At 39.4% G+C, this 22,840-nt stretch overlaps 1 protein-coding gene across 2 annotated transcripts; it reads right to left on the bottom strand.

Moving 5' to 3' along the window:
- Nucleotides 1-3,649: 3,649 nt before the first annotated feature.
- On the bottom strand, nt 3,650-11,004 carry pyya (peptide YYa). Of its 2 annotated transcripts, none has more exons than XM_071474810.1 (4): nt 10,873-11,004; nt 8,060-8,247; nt 4,750-4,830; nt 3,650-4,076 (listed from the first exon to the last, which is right to left on the bottom strand). In XM_071474810.1, the coding sequence occupies exons 2-4, from the start codon at nt 8,245-8,247 to the stop codon at nt 4,052-4,054; spliced, it is 294 nt and encodes a 97-aa protein (XP_071330911.1). In that variant the 5' UTR covers nt 10,873-11,004; the 3' UTR covers nt 3,650-4,051. The 2 variants fall into 2 exon arrangements, with proteins under 2 accessions (XP_071330911.1, XP_071330913.1); XM_071474812.1 differs by having other exon boundaries at nt 3,912-4,076; nt 10,795-10,927.
- Between the last annotated feature and the right edge of the window lie 11,836 nt (nt 11,005-22,840).

Here is a 22,840-nt window from a genome sequence, read left to right as displayed (position 1 = left end):
AGGAAAATGCACATCACTTCCGGGAAGATTTCTGAATAAAATCCTTTCAGCAGATACGTGTAGTTTTAAAGCTAAATTATTATTGTTACACTGATATAAAATGGGTCAAACCAACCTATGAAGCCTTAACTGTACTGTATACAGTACGGAGTAGAGGTTCGTCCATAAAATGAAAAAAATCAAATTAAAATTTGAAGGCTAATTTGACACATTTCCGGTGAAAGTCTACATATTCCTTAGCAATTGACAATTACCGATGCTGCACATTAGGACCATAGAATTGTATGGTACACGTATTAAAGGGCCGGTGCGTTGTTTTCTCCGTATTTATTCTGCCCAAGGAGGAGCTGTTTACTCAGCACTGTGAGAAAATAACCCAGGAGCTGCCATGGTGATTTCATCAGGGCTTTAGACTACACTTCTATAGAAGTTTGAAAGACGTGGACATTAACCAGGGAGGGTTTATTTAATTAAATGCATTATGTGTACTTTCATCATCATGTACAGCTCAACATAGAAATAATTCAAACAATTATCTTACTTAAAAACTGAAACAATGCTATTTTTGCTTTGGTATGGAGAAGAGGCCTCACCCCTCTTGGAAACTAGTATTCTGCATTGAATAGCACTATGTGTTATGTATCAGTTGATTTAAAACCTCCCCTGCAAGGAGGGAAGGCCATAGTTTAGATGAGCCCCACCTCCCAGTCTGTCAACAGCTATTGTGATAAGATGGAAAAAACAGTTTTATTATTTAAGAAAAAATACAATTATATACTTTTTGGGGTGCACATCATGATACTGACATAAAAACTGTGTTTAAGGCATTTCTCCAATATACCACTGCTTTTTCAGGAAAATTTAATATCTTTTTCACATCACCTGCAGGTAATTTGTCTTTGTGCTAACATGGTACAAAATGAGCTAGTTATAATATACAGATTGAGAAAACCAGGCTACCAATAAATAGTCATATATAAAGAATATTTTATGAATAAAAATGCAGGATACAATAAAAAATATATATATTATACCTGGAATTTTAACATAACTTTTTTGAAAAACTTTCAATTTCCCTATTACTGACATTACCAAGATTTTATTACTATATTATCACTATCATATTATCACTGTAATTAAAATAGTATTATCCCAGTGTTACCCCTGCTGTTGCCAGGTGAGAGGGAGCAAGCAGGGATGCAACAGGAACACAGGAAGTGTTGTTGAAAGTAAGCTTTTTTTTTTTTTATTTACCCAAACATTACAGAGCAAAAATCTAGACCTACAAAAAGAGGTCAACAAAACATAACTATACTCAAAATAACAACTAAACAAGGCGTCAACCAAACAAAATCACCCCACACAAGGTAACACATAGAGATAACACACAAAGGGGTAATGGACACCAACTGCAACTAAATACTAAGTAAAAGAGTCCTCAGCCTTCAGCCATGACTTTTGCCTCACCAGGAAGGGACATCCCATTAACCATGGTCACTTCAAACAAAGAAACAAATATAACAGAAAATTGCCTATGTAACCCTACAGTGTTAAAATGTGCACAATCCATATAAAATGATGTAAGTTCAAAGCAACTAAACAGCTTCTAAAACAAACAAACTGTATGATATTAAATATGCATGTGTGGTTGACTGCAAATTAAAAGAACCTGCGTTGATAAAAAATGAATGAGGTGAATTAGGACTGAATGATATCACCCTGTGTCGTTGTTGTGTGGACATTACTTGTTATTACTGTGTTATCAACACACTGTGATGTTCAGTAATACCAGCTTTTTGTTAACATAAATCAAATACAATGAACATATGAGAATAAAAATTAGGGCAGCTTGATTGTGCAAGGACCGCCAGGGCTCTTTAACATGAGCATACAGCAGGTCCAGGGTCCTGTCTCCTCTAGTACAGGACTGTGTCTCTGTGGGAACATTCATTTGATTGGACTGTAAAGGTGCATTTATAGCTATTTTGATTAATATTATTATAAACTTAAATATGCTAATTATCATAGAGAAATTGGATCATGGTCTCAACCATTTTCTAACTGATGAAGAGGGCAGTTGAGATTATTATCATCTGACTGCCACCAGCAGAATTGTTAGTGCCAGTGTCTCTCATTTTCCTATCAGCTACAATGCCACTCGTCCCTCTTCCTCCCTGAAGCGAATAAATGAACTGGAACTTTCCATCAGCCTTTCACTGTTTGTTCTCACCCTCATGGCTCTTTCTTTCTTTTAAGTTCTGGTTAGGAACCCAGCAGATGTCCTTGTTTTGTGAGTCCTTTCAGAAAATACCAAGCCTCAGATCTAATGTGGTAATTAATTCTTACCAAAGAATATTGCTTTCTTTTAAAGTAATATGCCTTTGTGCCATAAAGTAACACACGTGAAGCTGCTTCCCCATTGTGTTTTGTCCCGTTCAATAATAAATTGATCCAACTAACAAGTATTGTATGTGTATTCAAAGGCTGATATATCTTATTCTACTTATTGCAGTAGAGCTCCACTGTCATTCTAAAAATATGACAAAATGAACCACAACACTACACTGGGCGACATGTCCCTTCATTATTTCCATGGAAACACATACTGTAGTTTATTTTGACTCCATCCTGCTGCCACAAATACTGTGGCAACAATAATGAAAAACTTTACATTTGTTTGTTCAGAAAATCTGTGTTTGCCCAGAACAAAGGACAATGGGCTGATGATATATGGACTAAACCAAAATTGCGTATTTTTATGTTGATAAAAGCTGAATATGAGTTGGCTGTTCACATATGAAACATATAAGTTAGCTAGGTATCTGGAAAAAGCCTGGAATAGATAGGCAACAGTTTTTTATGTGAATACTGTATTTAGAATTTCTGTTTATTGTATTATTATTTTTATTATTTTTATTTTTATTATTGTTTTACTACATGTTGTATATGTGCAATACTGGAAGAAGATGTGTGTTTTGTGAAGTGTGGGCATCTTGTAATCCCAAGTGGGATGGGCCAATTGTTTGGCATGACAGAGAAATAAAAATAAACTATAACTAACTAAATAACAAATGTTTGTTAATCCAGTGTTGAAAATGTATATATGTATAAATGCCAAAATGCCAACATGTACTTCTTCCTCCTCCTCCGTTTGTTAAAAACTACAGTGGCCAGGTGCTTTAGAGAATTGCAGATACTTTTGAGTCATTTGAAGGTTTCATGTCCTCAGGCTGACAGACAGAGGAGGGAATTCATTTAAAGAAAAACACCTTGTTGGTTTTGGTCTTTTACTGGGATTTGTTGATAATAAGAAAAATATAGATTTACACCAGCCTTATAATTTAACACATAAAATAAGTTGTACTCCTGCAATTCTCCCTTCATTCTTAATCAGAATCAGAATCCGTTTTATTGCCAAGTATGTTTCCACATACAAGGAATTTGTGCTGGTGATTGGTGCAATTGGGGATCGGGGGGATCAGTTAATTATGTTGTATATTTCACTATATATAAGAAAAATAAACAAATAAAAACTGCTATGGTAATGATCAACAAATATTAAAGTAGCATGTTGTAACTTTAATTACCCAGGATGTGTAAACTCTGCACATTTACAGCATCATGACATGAATCACCAAAGAAAAACACATTTTATTCACACAGAAACGGTTTTATTAATTTATTCTGATGTTACTTTTTACAGGAGCAACAGTAAAACAAGAATTTATTCCTCTAAACAGTGTTGGACAGTAGAGGGACATTTATGCTCACGCACACACAGAGACACAGTTCCACCTTCTGATTAGTAGTGCTAATCTCATATACGTATATGTTTTTTATTTCAATAATAAATTATGTATAAATATGTTGTAATCAGTGAGATGTGAGACAGTGACAAGAGAGACAGAGAGGTTGTATTCTGGCCAGTGATGGTCATTGGTTGGGGTCGGATTCAGGGGTTGGAGGTCAGAGGCACACGTCGGCCCCTCCAGGTGCATTGTGGGACACACTCGGAGGGAATGCCGGATGAAGAGGGAGAGGAAGGGCGGAGTCACCACATGTAGGAATCATCATATCTGTGGAAAAGAGGGGAGAACATGTAACTGCTTGTATGAATTCAAGGTCCCATATAGTATAAAGGTAGATGTCCACATGTCTGATTATAAAGCAGGTCTAGGTTCTATATTAACACTGTGAAAGTATCAAAGCCTCAGTCCACAGAGAAATGCACACAGCCTGTATTCAGAAACTGAGCTTCAAAACGAGCCATCAGGACTTCTGGAACTTTGTGATGTCACAACAAAGCAGTCACTGCTCTTAGCCACGCCCCAAGCCCCGCCAACCTGGACCCACCATCCAACCTTGCAGGATTTGGTTTCTCTGAGTGTTTACCTGAAATCTGCTATAGTTGTATTGGATCACTCAGAAATAAGTCAGCCAATCAGAAGAGAGGATCAGAGCTTTCTTAAACCCATAAATATATCTTCTTATGGATATCAGCACTACAATACAACAAAATAATACTTAGGAATGGGATGAATTACCAAGCATTTTAAAACTGTTTGATATCTGTGAAGCTGTATGTGCTTTGTTATGATGTTCTTCTTCTTCTAGACCTATCTAGCAAAATAAGTCTAAATCTTAGTGAGATTACATGATTAAATGAAGAAGATGACAATAAATAAAGGCTGTAAAATGTGTTTGCTAAACCTCACATGACTCCTTCAGCTTATGTGTGCTGGTCTTTACCTTGACCTCTGGTCTCTGTTGCTGTCGGCACCAAACAGGAGCTCTGCGACCATGTCCTCCTGAGCTGAGCGCTTTCCATACCTGGGACACAGATAAAGAGATTTTTTAAATGCATTTTATGTCAAACACCTTATAATCGTTTAGATTCATATGGATGTTTTCATTCTTGCTATGGATTCAGATTCAGATCCCAAAATGCCCTGATGACATCACTATGACATCATCAGGGTTGTTCTCGCCCCAGAGTCACAGAAAACATACAGCTGGCTGAGCATCCCTCCCCCTGACTAACAACTGACTTTTGTGACGTGAAATCAATTTCTTTTTAAACAAATGAGTCTTTTGTCAAAATCAGGACTACTTTTCCCATAAAACATTGCTTCCACTACCAGTTTCCTTCATATCTTTAGCTTTGGAGGTCATTGTGTGAATGGAGCACAGAGGTCATGTTGTATACAACATACAAGGAACTCGTCTCCTTCTCTTTCTGTTCGTTGCATGTGTCCTCGTCCCTCCGTCTGTCTGCCTTTCCAGTAAATCGCTTCACTTGTTCCCCTCCCTTTGCTCCTAATGTTTTCATTTCACAGTCAGATTCAGACTGTGCGTGCAGGAGAGTGTGTCTTTAAGTGCTGGTGTGTGTGTGCAGCTGTCATTTCCAAGTCTGCGTGAGTCGTCTTATTCTCTTAATAAGGAAACCAGGGGTCCAAGAGAGTGGCAAATGTAAAACCACAGAACCGCTCAACACAAAGTTTACTCGGTAATGTGTGTATCTGTCTGTGTGGGTGTGTGTGTATGTGTGTGTGTGTGCATAAAACAGTGCTACTCCACACAACCCTGCAGATCCTCAGTTTTCCCATCAACCACCTGTTCCACTTCCCCCCATGACCCCAGCACCCAATTTTATGCTTTGTTACACACAGGGAGGTGTGTGTGTGTCCTGCCCTGTGGGAAAGCAATTGAGTAGCTCACACGCTCCGTCTCATGCAGCTGTCACACAGTGCGACGCATCAGGATGTAAAATGTTCTCCCCTCTGATAATGGCCCGTCTCTCTACTCTACAGTCAATTTATCTCCTTTGGTCTTTTGTGTAAGTATAAGCCCAGGTTGTGCCTCTCATCTCTTGCCTTTTCATTTGAGTCACAGAGCTAAGCCTGATTTTCCAAAAAATAAACATAAAAAATGATGATCCTTGAAAAACCCAGAAGGTCGTTTACCAACACCTGCTGTTGTTCAGAAGGTATTTCCAGAATCTCTGAAGACACAGTGCTGCACAATCAAAAGATTTTTAACATATGTTTTTCGTAACCAGGCAGTCAGAGGTGAAATATCCTCCTTAGTAAAACACAATTAAAATAAATATAAAATATTGAAAAGCAACATCAGATTAAAGTAAACCGATATGACTGATGATAACAACAAGGAGATGTGTGATTTCAAGCTGCCATCTTTCTTTGAATAACGCAAAATCTTTTATATTTCATTTTTTTAAATCCTCTTTATTGTCATCAAGATGGTTAGACTTGTCTTTGAGGTTTCTGGAAAGAGCAGGATGAATTGTGTACTTTGTGCTCAAAGATGGCAGGATTTTGTTGTTGTTGCTGTTACTGTTGTTTTTTTGTTATTGTTTGTTTTTCTTTTTAAACTCAGATCTTTTTATAGTTAACTTTTTAGTTATATTTTCTGCCAATTTGATCTCAATTTAGAATTAAAAAAGAAAAAAAATTGGATCAGTGCTATCAAGAAATTCCCTCTGACCATCAACAAGACTTTATAAACTCAATATGAAAGATTTAATTTCAGTTTCAGGTTGTCAGGAATAAAATCTTTACATTCAATACTGAATGTAAAAACATTAGAATCAACCTACAAATGTTTTGAGTTTTTGATTAATAGAAGATAGACTAGAAGATAAACTGAGGACGTCAGTGGCAGCGACAGGCCTGATTTTCATGGTTTTAGTGAAGACAGCAGTATATTTGTCCAGTTCCACGATGATATAAACAGCCATGTTTAGTAATAAACCAAATCTCTGGACTGCTCAGATCCATCATCTGTATAGGGAGGGTCTACAGCTGACAGCCATCACATTCCCCCGCATTTTATTTGCTGCAGCCAAATCTTTATATAAGTTCACAGTTCTCTTCATCACATATGATACGTCTTCATTTGCAACTCTCCAGTGAAACGTCAGAACTTTCTACTTGAAACGAATTGACTCTGGTGGCATTTGGCATCTTCTTTAAACCAGACATTTAAATATCAACAACCTATTTGACTTTCATGAATAAAAACTGATGAGCCCGACTGCTCCAAATCAAAAAATATGCCATCTGACAATTCCATACTGCCGACTTTTATACCTTAGAGCAGCAGGCTCAGCTAATTGGATTTGGGATTCTTTCTTGGATCCATCTGTACCGATTTTATTGCTCTGGTCCCGTTGATTTGGAGGCCTGGAGGTTTTGGAGAGTGGCCGGTAATCTAATCCACGGAGCTGCCGGTGTGAGCTGGTGGTGTCAGAGGGGGATGCATCACACATCGACAGAGCTCCTGGCTTAAGTAGGAGCGGGAAACTCTTAGAACTCGGACGCTATAATGACTTGGATAAAATTAAATTAAATATGGACAAAAGGGGCGAATGGGAGGAGGCAAAACAGGCTAACCCAGTTCAACCGCTGCTACTTATTTATTATCCTAATGCCTGAAAATCAGTTGGGGGAATGGTTCTTTCAGTTCTTGGGGCATCTGCATATAGTCCCAAGATGAAACAACAGACATACCTTCTTCTATCTTTCACAAGAACCTTCCATAATTTAAAGTTTCATCCTTTGGGGCTGTATGAAAACTATTAGAAAAACTGTTCAGAAAAGGATGAGGGTATTTTAATTTTTCTTTTGGTTAAATATGGAGGGTAGTGTGACTTTTTATGGACAGCAGGGACAGGTCTGACATATACCATACCATTTTGTTTGTTATGAATTTGGCCATTTTTAGTTAGTTAGACACTGAGATCTGAGGTTAAATGTGTTATTTTATTTGATTGATATTTTTGCCAAGTCAAGGGGAAGGTCCAGACAAACAAACAAACAAATTCATGCATTGCATTAAATACTGAAAAGTCAAGTGTAAGATTCTGCACTGATCCCCACCCTAATAATTTTCATACAGTCCCTAATTTAACAGCTACATTCTTTTAATTGCAAGAGATTTTCTTGTGTCCTCATGAGGTCATCTGTCTGTCAGAAATACAAGACTAAACAAAAATAGTGTGTGTGTGTGTGTGTGTGTGTGTGTGTGTGAGCGTATATACCTCTGCCTTGTGATCAGATTGATGTAGTGTCTCAGGGCGGTGTAGTACTTGGCCAGCTCTTCAGGTGGGGCGTCTTCTCCGGGGTTCTCAGGTTTAGGGGGGTAGGCGTCCGCCAGTGTTCCCAGACACACCAGCACACACAGCGCTACGGCAACCAGCACTGTCCATGGCTTCAGCATCACGGCCATCTGAGTCAGGGCAGCAAGATGTGGGGAGTTATGGAATCGAAGGGTCCAAAATTATAGATGAATTCTAATTCAAAAATCAGGATGACCAAAATATTACCTAATCAATTAACTAGATTTTTTATTTTAAAAGAAATCATTGTATCATTGGTCCAAATGATGAAAATGTTTGAAAGAATAAGATATTTTCTTAAAAATCAATAAGTAAAGACTTTTTCTCTTTCTTCTCTTGGTGCATGTCAAACATCTCCTGAGGGGCACAACATGAAAAACACTGTGATGTGTTTTCCTGGGAAATTGTCTGCTTCAAGTTGGCTGGCGAGTAAACAGACGTGTGTGAAGCAGCCAGTCGTGTCAATGTGTATCATGTGAAGAGGAAAAAAACCTTCAGGCTGCAGATTGACTTATTGTCAGGCAGAGTGTTGTTTAGTTCCTGGGAGAGATGAAGAAAATGGATCGACTCCTGCGGAGGACACTAATGCTGTATATGGGCTGGATGGTTGCTATGAAATGAACATCATTTATAATATTATGCTGCACGTGTAATAATAAAAATGAATAATACTTCGTAAGCTGTTGCTGCACCTCAGTTCCCTGTCTGGTCTTCTGTGAGGCAGTTATATCTTTTATTATATCACCTTTAAAGCTGTTATTATCATTATTATTAAGACCGCTGCTTCTAATAAATGAACAGCTTTTTTGGTGTTTTTCTTATCTTATTGACCGCTCAAAGCGTTTCACAATGTAAGCCACATTTACCCATTCACACACACACACACACACACACACACACACACACACATACACCGTCATACAGCGCTTACATCTACACATTGAGCATACAGAGGCAATTTGGGGCTCAGTATCTTGCCCAAGGACACTTTGGCACGCAGACTGGAGGAGCTGGGGGTCGAACCACCAACCTCCTGAGCCACAGTCGCCCCTAATAATAATCATAATATTAAAAAACCCTGATCTAGCAACAAAAACACACTCAATTGACAACTGACTTCGCTTTGTCTACAAAAAAATGTCATTAATAACACAAACAGAAATAAAATAAGTAATAAGAAAATAATAATAAGAAATAAAATAAACAGCACATTGTTTCTGAAAGCAGCCTGACCTCCGTCAATAATTGATATTATTTTCCAATAATTTGTCACAACAGTACGATTTAATTTGATATAGTGTGATGGCTGAAATAGGCAGCTTGATGATAACATGAAAAACTGAGACTGCCTTATCCTTTTGGAAATGTACAAACCAAATAATGTCAATTATTTTAGCATTTTCACTAAAATCTGCACCTGGACTGTTCACCTGCTCAGAAAATGTCTGTCTGTACGTTATCTGTTGTTTTCAACTACGCCCTTTTCATTTTGCACTCCGGTCAGAGCAGCCTGCAGTGCTGTCGAAGCGCAGCAGTGTGGGCAGGTCAGGTCAGTGTAGGACAGCGCCCACTCACCTGTGAGCTCAGCCCACAGATCGGACCAGCTCACAGTGTTACAGCCCAAAACCACGACGCCAGCAGAACAGGATTTCTCCCAGTTTTCCCACTTTGGTACTATTCACCAGTAAAACAGGTTCTTTTCAAGGTGTGAGCGGCTCTCTCCTGGATTAAGGTCTGGGCTCTGACTGGAGCTCCAACAGGTGGATTTTCTCTGTTTGAAGTCAGTCTGTAGTAGATTTACTGCAGTGTTTAGCTGCTGGAGAGCCACCCTCACATTTTCCTATAAGATATTTTGAGCCTAAGTCTTCTGGGACTTTTTTCTTTTTTCAGTACATGTTCACAGCAGCAGATGGTTCTTGTGAACAGCAAACTCTAAATGTTTAAATGTTTAAAGTCACAGCTGTAACACACCTGGAATCTGTTTGGACTCCAGGTTTGATAACCCCTGACTCCAGCTAGCTTTTGTCAAAACCATGAGCTGATGGGTTCACACACTATTTCCAGCTGCACTCTGAACGTTTGGATGATGTTCTCAAAATGGACTACAACAATGCAATCATTAGCATGTCATTAATTATTAGTTGATTTTTTTTTTTTCATTATTCTAACTTGGATAAAGATCTTGCCTCTGCATCTCCTCTAATGCGCAACATTATAGAACGGTATATTACAGTTTCTCCAGGTTCACAGACCTGATGACATGCACTTTTTAAAAACGTATTCGCCTTATTCGCTCTGAAACAAAACCCGCTTCCTGGCGTTAAAACTCTGCAGATCTTTTCACAAGTCATTTAGTCTCTTGCGGAGCGTCCTGGTTCCCTGCTCCTGCTGAGCTTTAGGTGATCTGCCTGCAGGAGTCAAAGGTAAAATTACAAGCTTATGTGCATAAGCTGATTTAAAAAAAAAAAAAAAAAAGAAAAGGTTGAACGCACATTTTCACGCCTTTCTTTGTGCCACACGGAACAGCAGCTAGAGGCTTTTATTTGGAAACTTTCCCACACAGAGGTTTGAAATTGCCTCATATCACTGGGTGTGAATGAATTTCTCTGCAAAACAGAGCAGAAGTGTTGAAATAAATCGTTGCAGTGCAGTTTTACCTCAGTTCAGGAGTCAGCAAAGCATCTCGGGTCCCAGTGGAAACACAGCAGAGGAGAGTGAAAAGTGAGCAGACTTACTCTGAGAAGACTCTGGAGGTTACAGGTGCTGTCTCTCTTCTCTGCTCCTCGGTCAGGTTTCACTCTGCAGGTCGCTGTGTCTTGTTTTCAAACCGCCACAGAGGTGATTTATATAGTTTAGCAGCAGCGGAGAAAGGAGGGGTTACACCACAGGAGTGTGTGTGTGTGTGTGTGTGTGTGTGTGTGTGAAGGAAAAGGGTGGGTGAAGAGGCCGAATGCGTCAGATGGTGATGATGATGGAGACATTACGCAGTAGCTAAGTCCTGATGGAGTTAACAGATGACATTTTGGGCCATGACAGTCAAACGCTACATCAGTGGAAAGGGGGGGGGGGCAGGATGGTAACAGTGGATTTCCTTCTGCTACACAAACACAATCCTGACAATTGTCCCATACAGCAAAGACCAGCTCCTACAGTACAGTCCACCTCTGGCAGCTTCCTGACCTATGACCTTTCTATTAAGAAAGGAGGAAGGGCAGCATAACTACTGGTAATCAATAAACATACCTCTATAAGTCCAAATCAGCTGGAGAGGATGATTATTTTCTGCTCCTCCATGTGAACTGATCCATCTGCATTTGTTCACATCTGCACTTTAGGGGCATTTTGTTGTTATTTGTTTTTAGGACCTTCTTGGCTACGTGTGTTTTAATAGAAAAATTAATTGACTCATTTCATTTTAATTGGATTATATTGATGAGTGGAGGCATGTGCCACTGTATATTAATACCTGAGCTCTAGTGTTTGATAAAACCATATGAAGGTGTCACATTATTATATATTTTCTTTGTCATCTTCAGACTGTGCAGAGGTATTAATGTATCTCAGGTAATTAGGTTCACCAAGAACTGGTCTGATTCCTGCCACTAGGCGGAGCTCCTGTCTTTATGAACCTGTGGTGACAGACAGACACACCGACAGAGAGAGAGACAGACAGACAGAGACACAGACACACAGACAGAGAGATATTTCATTGGAAAGTGGTTTTGGCCCTGTCAATAAGAAAGTGTGATGACGCTGTGTCTACGCTCTACAAAGCTTTGACGCACACACACGTGTACAAATATGTGGTTTTTCACATTACATTGTTTTTATCCAGCCTCCTCTTCCTCCTCTTCCTCTCCTTTATGACTTTTCCCGTTGCCATAATGACATCAGTGCTTTGGTGCAGGAGTGTGTGTGATTTCGTGCTTCGGCTGCAGACCCACAGTGGCTTCATGAGCCAATGTTTGTCGGCAGCTCAAAACCATGTCGTTCTTGTGCAAAAAGTTTACTTAAAAAAAAATTAAGTATGTTATGTTGCGCTGATTGACACTTGTAAGAGAGTTAGTAATATAATCCACTTGACCATCATTTGATCATTTGGTCACAGATGAAACACTCTATACCACTGGGGTCCTGGGGCTCTGGGGGCAGGGGTTTGGATGAGCTCCACCTCCTTTAGACTTCAAAGCTGAGACCTCCTCTTTCAGACAATGACCAAACAAATAATGAATGTAGGCTCATTTTCTTTGAATTCATCTGAGAAAGAACTGAGCTCAATTTGCACACATAGTACAGCAGCAGTAACGTAATTAATTCTGATGTGGCACTGTGATCTTACAAAAGCCAAGATAAATGCCTGTCTGCACAGGAAACAGAGAAGCTGTTGCACACAGACTCCAGCAAAACATTTATGAGAGCGAGAGATTTGAAACTTTATTGATCCCATGAAGGGAAATCTCAGTGTTACAGGATCAAGTTATAAACAAAAGTCAGACAATACACAGAAACATAAGATGACACAAGATGTACCTGTTTCAAAGTGACAAGTGCAATAACATGTAAACAGAGAGCATTAGGTCCAGTGTGTGTAGATATGACACATAGCAGTTAGAATAATTATAACACTAACAGTGCAGGAGGCTGAGTCTGTCTCTGTGGTCCAGCCATCAGTGTGAGTACCCGCTGAGAGCAGTGCTGACTGTGGCTGTACAATCTGATTGTTGTTGTAGAGTCTGACTGTTGCTGTAGAGTGTGACTGCTGTTGCGCAGTCTTACTGTTGTAGAGTGTGGATGTTGTTGTAGAGTCTGACTCTTGCTGTACTGTCTGATTGTTGCTGTACTGTCTGACTGCTGTTTTACACTCTTATTATTGTTATACAGTCAGTCTGTTGTACAGTCTGCCTGTTGTTGTAGAGTCTGACTGTTGTTATACAGTCGGTCTGTTGTAGAGTCTGAATGCTGTTGTACAGTCTGACTCCTGAAGGGTCAAAAGATGTGCAGACGTGCTCCTTGGAACAGTGTGGGTGGAGCAGCCTGTTGCTGACGGAGCTGCCCAGGGCACGCAGGGATTCACAGAGGGAAGGTGGTGTTCACCAAGTTGTCCTGGCCATCATCCTCCTCTCACTCACGACCTACACGGTGCCCAGGGGGCACCCTGGGTCAGGTTTCCTCCTCACTGTGTCATGGCAATGCCCATCCCATCCCAACTGGAGTGCCCCAAGGATGGGTTCTTGGACCCCTGTATTCTGCACCACCTCTTTGGGTCCAATTATCCACTCACATGGCTTCTCATGTCACTGCTAGGCTGACGACATCCTGCTATACCTGTCATTCCCACCAGACAAGCCCACGGTCTCTGCTCGGATCTCAGCTCGTCTCTCTGACATATCTGCATGGATTAAGAAACGCCACCTTCAGTTAAACCTCTCTAAGACTGAAATCCTAGTCATCCTGGCCAGTCAGTCTCTAAATCATGATATTGATATCAAAACTGCCTCTTCATCCCTTACTCCTAAGGTTGCACCTGCTATCAGGGTTGGTATATTCACAGTAGTATATAAGGGTTGTCATATTTATATTTTATCAAGATGCAGTTTTAATAACAGAGACGCATCACATTTCAGAATCAACAAGAAAATCTAATCAATTACACACAACTAATATGAAGCACATTAATACTCAAATCAAATGAAAAGGCACTTACTTCTCTGTGGCAGTGGTCTACACAGAATTATAACACATGAAGGTACATATGTAACACAACACTGTCCCAGTAGTAGAGAAGATGCAATCAGGTATCAGTATCCACTGGAAAGGATGAAATCTAATCACAAAAATGTAATTCTTCTGCTGGAAAATGACAAAGCTTCATAAAATAAAATAAAATGAATACTTTTATGTAGTATTTGTATGACATGAAACTAGTAGATTTTACAGGGTAAGAAATTAATTTGAAATATTCTGGTATTCTCTGGCAAATGTAGATGTACAAAATGCACAGGCTAAAACAATATAATTACTGTATTTATATTTTCTTCTCAGTATTCTTCTAGTATTTTGTCCTTCTCTGAGACACACACACTATTACCTGACTGAGGAATCTCTTCATCTCTTTCCTTCTCTGTCTCAGTCATATTTTCCTGTGTAAAGCTCCTTACAAACATACTGGATAACAGTTCAAAAAACAGATTTATTATCTTTCATATTTTCTGTTTTTTTCCCAAACAACCATCCATTCATCGGGTTTAATCTGTGTCCCTAATTGTCTCTTTCTCTGTATTACACACACAGTCAATAAAAGCAGTACAAACATGTCAAAGATCAGCTCTCAACCGTAATCTATTCCCTGAGTAAACACAGGAGCTGGCTGTACTACTGTGTATCTGTGTCTGGATATGTGTGTGTGTGTGTGTGTGTGTCTGTGTCTGTGTGCGCTTGACAGGGAATGTAGGTGTGTTTGGAGAAGCCAGCACACCATAGTTCCTTCCACAAATACTTTTACCTGTGATGATGCTTTGTTAAAAGGGCAATTACAGATTATAGTGTGTACATTTCTCTCTCTCTCTCTCTCTCTCTCTCTCTCTCTCTGTGTGTGTGTGTGTGTGTGTGTGTCTACCTATGTTTACTGTTACCGTTTTTACTAAGAATCATCTTAATCTATGAACTGAGACAAATACAAAAGATAAAACTGTTTCAATGAGGAGATGAAAACATACAGAGCCTCATACTGACACACATGGAATACTGAGTGGAATATTGATCCTGATGAACCTGCTAATCAAACTGAGCAGATCTTTTCCATAAGATGATATTGATTGACAAGCTAATATCAAATGTTTGCTACTGCTATATAATCACAGTTACGGTTGGGATTAATGGCTGCTAATCAACCCTAATTAAAGAGCCTATAATCAATATCTTTATATCAGCAGTGGCTCACATGACTCCTTGTATGTGAAAAAAGTTGCTTATATGAACCCACAGAGAATTTGCACCCGTCACCCGCCGTTCCTCTCAGCTACATGGAGCTATGAAGCATCTCTCAGCTCATTGTTTTGGTTTTCAGTCCCACAATTTTGCTATTTTGCTCTAGCCTAACAGCTCTCATAATGTTGTATATTCAGTGCAGCTGAACTTTACTAATTTGTAGACAAAGTTCACCACCAGCTGCTGAAAATAGTGTAGAATTTAGCATCTAATGGATACCTCCTTTAAGAGTTGGTAGAGACCAAAAACAGAGCTTTTTGAGCTTTTATTAAATTTACATTCAGATGGCCTCAAACTTGACTCCAAATGAATCCAACTGTTGCCCTGTGTCTGCTGAAAGTAATATGAATATAAATAGGCAACTTTGCTACAGTTACAGTTTACAGTTTTTGTCAATTCATATGAGAGGGTCCCTATTTTGTTTGTATATTGCATTGCAGGAATGTGCATTTGAGTGATGCACATTCCTGTCTCCAGTGTCACGCTGTACTGTTGAGTGACAGTTTGTGGCGACAACACACAAAGAAATGTAGTGATGCACCAAGAAATGTGAAGGCTGCAAGCAAGTAAACATGGATGGAAACAATGCATAATTTCAAATATTCAAAATCAGCTTTGCAAATGTTATGAGGAAGGAAATGCATCCATGGTGTTTGTTAGACATCAAGGACTCACACTGCATTTTGGGGAGAAACACTGAATGCAAACATGATTTTGTTTCCTCACAGGACAACTCCACAACTCCACACAACACTTTCAGTGCTGATAGAGTATTCTGTGATAACCAGATACATGTAGCTCAGATACTTTAAAAATGTGCTTGGTTATCATCAAGAAAATCTATTTCATTTATTTTTTTTATCAAGTAATTTTATTTTTTATTTTCATTTTTTAATTTACCTGAGAGCCCTTTCCTCTCATGCATACATAATCATAATGAAGTATTGATTATGCATTAGGCATTTTTAATGTCAGCTGGCTGCTCATTAATGGTTTTTACAGGCAGCAGAAAAAGAATGCATTGAACTTGGTGAGAAAATGGCACATGCATCTTAAAGTCTCAGCTTAGCACAGAGACTGGAACCTGGGGAATCAGTCAGACTGTGCTGGTTGCTGAATTCTCCATAAACCCAGGGGTATGATCAAAGACATGACCCGAGTCTCCTCAGTGGAAGCTACAATGTGAGTATCGGTGATGGTATTGTAAAGTTCATAGTCACTGTCTTGATAGATGTTCACATGAGTTTTGGTCACCACACTTTTATCTGATATTTTCATCCTGAAGCTTCTGGATACACATGAACTTTTCCTCAAGTTTACACATTTTCAACTCGCACAGACATCACTTTGCCTCAGTTTGTTACTGACTGCAGTGATTCTATTGAAATGAGATTTGCTGTTATGCTAATGTTGGTGTGACCATGCAGTCCTTAGTGGGTCTGGATGCAGATTAAAGGTGACAGCGCTCTCTTCATCTTTCTCTGTCTCTCACTGCCCCTGGGCTGTCTGTCGCAGCAGCACCTGCTGCAGGTCAGCCCCAAGTCCCTGACACACTCACACACACACACACACACACACACACACACACACACACACACTCACACACTCACACACACACGCACATGCTACTAGCTGTGTGAGGCTGTTCTTTATCAACATCAGCATGCTAACATACTTATAGTGACAATGCTAACACGTTGTTGTTTAGCAACACTTACAATGTTCCCCATCTTAGTGTATTGTGTAGTGTATAATTATCATAAAGCAAAGTATCAGCCTAAGTTCAGTTTAAGGGATAACCACAGGTATTTTCATGTGAATGTCTGAAACTAATTAAGCTCTTGGCAGTGTATCCAATAGTCGTTGGGACTTTTCACTCTGAACCCAAATGTCAACCTCATGGTGGTGCTTAATTTGAAGTCACCAAAATCGAAAAAAATTGATACATCATCTGGGAACCACAGATGTCTGCACCAAATTCTATGCCAATCCACCCAGTGACAGTAGCACTGGTACTAAAGCGGCCACTAGAGGGGACTGTGAGGTGCCTCTTAGGCACAAGACAAACTGTACTGTCACTAAAGGGATACTAGTGATAATATTTTACCACTTGCAATAAAAGAGTGTCCTATATATCCCACCTTATCTCAAACATGTCAAGTCAAACCAGATCTGTGGGTTAGGGGGTTAGGGATAGTCACCATTAAGTCAGGATACTGCAAGATGTATTAGTCTCTTTATTTGTGTATTTTTTATGTATTGCTACTTGTAATGTTTTTTTGTTTGGGAATAAAGATGTAAATTAGCATTTTTGCTACAATCTGGCATGTTTACATCATGTATTTTATATTAATGTCCATTAGCATGCACTGTTCCTATCAGATAAACATTAGGATTCATCATGGAGCTGGTCAGAATATCTGTGCTCAACTTCATAACAATCGAAACAAATCACTGTGCAGACATTTCAGATGTAATCGAGAGTAGCAGTGTGCACATCTCCAAATCTTGAACAGTGTATCAGGTGTATGGTCGTAGCAATAAAAATGGCACTCACAGATGTGTGAGTGATTATATTTAGTTTGCCTGTATAGATATTTTGAAGTCCTAAATAGTGACCATCATTGCCATCTGCAAAGTCACATCATCACTACTGTGGCAACAGAAGAAACAGTAACTTCCATTTCCACTGGGCCTCCTGCTTCCAGCTGTGAATGTGACTATATGTACATGTGTACTGCATCCATAAGAAAAAAAAACATAGCTGAGAAAGAGCATATTAGTGCTGTGTCTATGTACGCATCTGTGTGTTTGTGTCTGATTGTATCAACAGCAGCCTTGGAAAGGTTAGAGCCGCTGAAAGCGGGGAGGAAGAGTGGCAGGAAACATTTAACCAGCGCTGATAAAACACACAGTGCTGCTGCTGTCGCTGCATGTCACTCAACATCGCTACACACACACACACACACACACACACACAAACGCACACGCCTGCGCACATTCACACATATTAAAATATAAAATATTCCTACTCCTTTTTATATCATGTATATTTTTGTTCTGTAAAGCACATCCTAAGGAACATTAAATGTAATAAACATCCAGTATTAGCGAGCATACGTCTGTGCACCAATTCGAAAAAGCACAAAAACACACACACTCATGCAAACACATTCACACACAAATGCTTTTAAAGCCCATCTCCTGTCTGGATGTTCAGGAGCCTTTCAGTGTTTGTTTAAGTCTGTGACTCTTGTATCTGTATCTCTGCTCTGTCAGGACAACATGACAGCCAGGCTTCACTGATAACCAGCCGTATCAGCGCCAAGGACAAAACGTCGCTCTAATGGACCCTGCTGTGTGTCTCTGTGTGTCTCTGTGTGTGACTGTGTATCTCTCACTTTGTCACTTATTGTGTATTTTTGCGTGCATGTTTTTACCTAAATTGTGTATCTGTCTTATGCTCAGTTCCTCCTCTGCTCGTCTGAGCAGTCAGGTCTGGAGCTAAGCAACATATCGGAAAACCGGCTGTCACCCCTCTATGAGATAAAACTACAGATAATATAAAGGCTGAGCTTAATGAGCTCAAGTTTCACAGCCATATTATTACACTTTTGTTTTCCTTTTCAATACCATGTGGTAAATGAAATTCTGTCTCGCTGCTAACTCCATTATCTGTTCCTGATGATTAACAATGTGATGCTATCATGGTCCCTCATAGCCTCTTTTAATATCAGCATCTCAACAATTAGCCACATGTGCACTGACTGAGGTATGATACACACTAAACAAATAAAAATCCTGGAAGAAGGTTTTGATTACACATTAAACTGGTGGTTTCTATCATACTCTAATGACATTTAAATACAAATCCAGTCCTATCTGGTGTCTGGAGTCTGTACAGACTCAAAAAGATGAAAACTAACAATGTCCACCTGTCGGTAATTTCCACGCACATTACTGTCTACTCAAGACATACAGTGCATTCACAAAGTATTCAGACCCCTTCACTTTTTCACATTTTGTTCTGTTGCAGCCTCATAAAATTCCTTTTTTCCCTGATTAATCTTCACTCGATATCACATCATGAGAAAGCTAAGTATTTTTTTTCACATTTATTAAAAAGAAAAAAAAACTTGTGGATTTACACGTGAGTAATTCACAGTACTGATACTTGGTTTTCAGCCACTTCACCTGTGAAAACATTGATTTTCATGTTTTCATATGTCATGTGAACTCAGTCTTTTCTGCCTTTTGATGAGGTCAGTGCCACAAAAAGTATTACGCAGACACATTTACTGTAATGATTGAGTACACCTGAAGTTGTAAGTACACTGAAGCAGTTCACTTTTGTAAAATCGTTTCTTTTTTTTCTGATTTTAAACAAGTTCTTTATCAAAACATTTGAACAGTGTCTAATCAAGTTGGACATTTAGATCATTTAGAATCTCTAGGTATTGAAATATATTAAAATATTAATTAAACACACAGTATGTAGATTGTGCCACTAGGATTGACTATCCTACCACCATTACTGTAAGCTTCTTCCTGTTTGGATTTCTTCAGTCAGTCATTCAGGAGGCTGAATAATCTACAGAGGTCTCCTCCTCTCCAAAACAAACTGACCAGGTGATTATAGCCGGTAGAAGCACAATTAAAAAAATATATAACATAGCTGTACTTCATTTTTATGCATTTTAATGTGGAAAAGTTACATATTAGAACTTTAAAATCAAAATACTAAAAAAAAACAATTGCAATTGAAAATATCTCTCATTTTATTTATGCTAATTTATGGATTCAAAACACTGGTGTGGAGACCTGTGGACACCACCAACCAACCAACCAAGAGTCAAATTTATGTCAAAAAAAAATCTGCACAAAACCAACTCGTCATTCTCCTGAAAGCAGATACACTGATCGGAGTGAAGCCAGTCGCATGTGGGAAAGCTTCCCCCGGTGACGCTGCAGCCTCAGGCTGCTAACATCATTTAAATTCCTTCTCCTCTCATTAATCTATCACATAATGACAAAGCAAAAAAAAAAAAAAAAAAAATTATTAAGAAGGAGAAACTAAAATATAACACTGACATAAGTATTCAGACACTTATATTCAGCTCAGGTGCGTGAGATGTTTCTACACCCTGGTTGGAATCCACCTGTGGTAAATTCAGCTAATGGGACATGATGTGGAAAAACACACACCAGTTTATATAAAGTCTGTCTCTGCCATGGTCACAGAAGTCTCAGTACTAGATATAAGGCCTTGTGTTTCCCCTGGGCGCGGGGCTCTGCCCAACATAATACAGGCTGCTCCTCATATTTACGACATGTCAGAAACAGCTTTATATCCTGTGTCCTACTGCAACTATGACTCAATGCTGGACAGCCAGGTGTGTGTGTGTGTGTGTGGGGGGGGTGTTTCTGCAAAAGAAGGGTTAAGACAGAAGAGTCCCATGGGTCCTTGCAGGTGAGTTGTTGTGAGTGGGGTGGTGAGAAATACCTAGAAAAAATTAACTATATACACAGAAAGAGCGATCAAATATACAGAGTAGAGGGAAGCAAATGGGTAAAAAAAAAAATGAAAAAAATGAAAAAAAGAAAGACAGAAAGCAGAAAGAAATGAGAGAGGGGGGTAAAGAAGTGGATGAGGAGCCCCAGGGCTTCTCTGTTTGATAGCCTTTCCTCCGATCAATAAATCTCACTTGAACCATTGATCTTCCCACATTCTGCACACACCTGTTGGCCTCTTTGAGACTGGAGGCAGAAAAAATAAAAGCAGCAGCAGCAACAACGGCTTCAGGACAATGTAAGACTTTCAGCTAAATAGACCAAAGGGGAGTAAAATACAGGGAGAGAAAAGGAAAGACATGGTGAGGTTAGAGACAGGATCAAATGAGATTTAAAAATGAGTTCCCTATCTGATCCTTAGCCCTGATTTATCTTAAATTAAAAACATATATACGCATCATAAATTTATCAGGAATGATCAACTCTTTGTCCTCAACTAGACAGAAACACAGAAGCATAGACGTAGACTTTTGCACCAGCTGCCAGCCTAATGGACACTTTGGCTGTTTCACGTCACTGTTCTTGTGTTTTATTGCTTTTTTGATGGAGGTTTGTGTTTCTTGGCCCCAGTATGTCAACATGGAAATATTATTTCTTCTCCCAGATGACTAGATTTGCATTGTGACTGGAGGAACCAGGGTCAGAACTTACTGTAGTTGTTGGGCCCCGGTTCTCTCCCTCTGAGCTGTCAGGGTCAGGCCTGCAGGGCTGAATGACATTATATACTAGCCTTTCCTGCTGCATTTTGGAATCATCCTTTTTCTAAACCTGTGACTGCAAACACTGTGTTTGCGTCACAGCTCTTTGTGCTGAGATCAAGATGAACAATGATGGACCAGCAGGTTTTTGTTGAGCTTTGTTGCCGAGGCGAGGTCTACCTGAAGATTTGGTCTTGTTTGAGCAATGTAACATAGCCCACAACCCCAGTGCAGAGAGACATGCAAACAACTAAACAAGGCTACAACTATTACAAAAAAAACCCCCAAAAAACAAAAACAAAACAAAAAAAAAACAGCAGAATCAGCTCTGACAGGACCAGTTAACATAAATTAACATGTGCCAAACCTTCTCACCACTGAATCACAGATCATCACTGATCATCACAGCATGACTCAAAATGAATTACTGCACTTCAAACCTTGCACTGCTCATTACTACACAATTTGTGTTTCTGCCAGCACTGGTGTAAATGCATCAATAAGTAATAAAGCAGTGTTTCTCAAACTTTTTCACACCAAGGACTTAACCTTTAAAATAAAACTCACAGACCACCTAACTCTCCAAACATCCCCAAAACCACTGGGCCTACTGCTTCAGTAGCACTGTGGTGGGGCTTGTCACCTTCAGCAAGGTTTTATTTATCCACAACCCCTGCTTCACATACTGCATAGCAACAGAGGATGCTATTTATGTAGCATAAAACTTATCACACACACGAACACTGGCCAGATGTCACCAAATGCACTACGAGTCTGAGTTGTGGTGACTACATTACTAGTAAAACTAAACACTTAGAACTTGCCTGTTGTGTCGGTTGTGTTGGAGGTTTCATTTGATTTTCTTTTTAAATGACCTGGTCTGAAGAAACTGGTTCATAACGTTGTCCGTTGCACATGTTTGATAGTGAACAGGCTGCTGATAACTGGTGAAATTTAGCACAATGTCAGGGAAGGCTAACTGTTAGCTTCATTCACATCTCCCTTCAAATGTCTGATTATTGTTGACATAAATCATAATACATAAACTGTAAACTTGTGTAGCTACGTGAGTAAACAGTGTTGCAAAAAAGTCATTTACAGTAAAGTGAAAACAACACGGGAACTGTAAAACAGTTCCGTTGTAATATTGAAACAACACATATCCACTTCTTGCTCCTAGGCTTTGTGGTCACTAGCAGACAGTTTCAGAAACACTGAACTTAACACATGACCTCACTCTTTGAGAAAGGCTGTAATTAAGTAAAGCTCTCCTGGTAGTGTTTCTGCCTTCAATGAATACTGGGACTCCAACCCACAAAGATATATATTGGCTTCATATACAGCATTGAAAAACCTTCAAGTGCACCATTTCAAATGCAGCTGTGAGGCCAGCAGCAGCAGCAGCAGCAGCAGCAGCAGCAGCAGCAGCAGCAGACTTATTTGTACA

Source organism: Trachinotus anak, unplaced genomic scaffold (genome assembly GCF_046630095.1).
Source record: "Trachinotus anak isolate AG129_WGS33_773 ecotype Australia unplaced genomic scaffold, CSIRO_AGI_Tana_v1 ptg000003l, whole genome shotgun sequence".
NCBI lineage: Eukaryota > Metazoa > Chordata > Actinopteri > Carangiformes > Carangidae > Trachinotus > Trachinotus anak.
This window is presented reverse-complemented; position numbering and strand designations above follow the sequence as displayed.

Coding starts and splice junctions, on each gene's coding strand:
- pyya (XM_071474810.1), bottom strand. CDS start 8,247: ATGGCCGTGATGCTGAAGCCATGGACAGTGCTGGTTGCCGTAGCGCTG. Junction 4,831..8,059: donor AATCTGATCACAAGGCAGAG/GTATATACGCTC, acceptor TCTGTGTCCCAG/GTATGGAAAGCGCTCAGCTC. Junction 4,077..4,749: donor AACAGAGACCAGAGGTCAAG/GTAAAGACCAGC, acceptor TCTTTTCCACAG/ATATGATGATTCCTACATGT.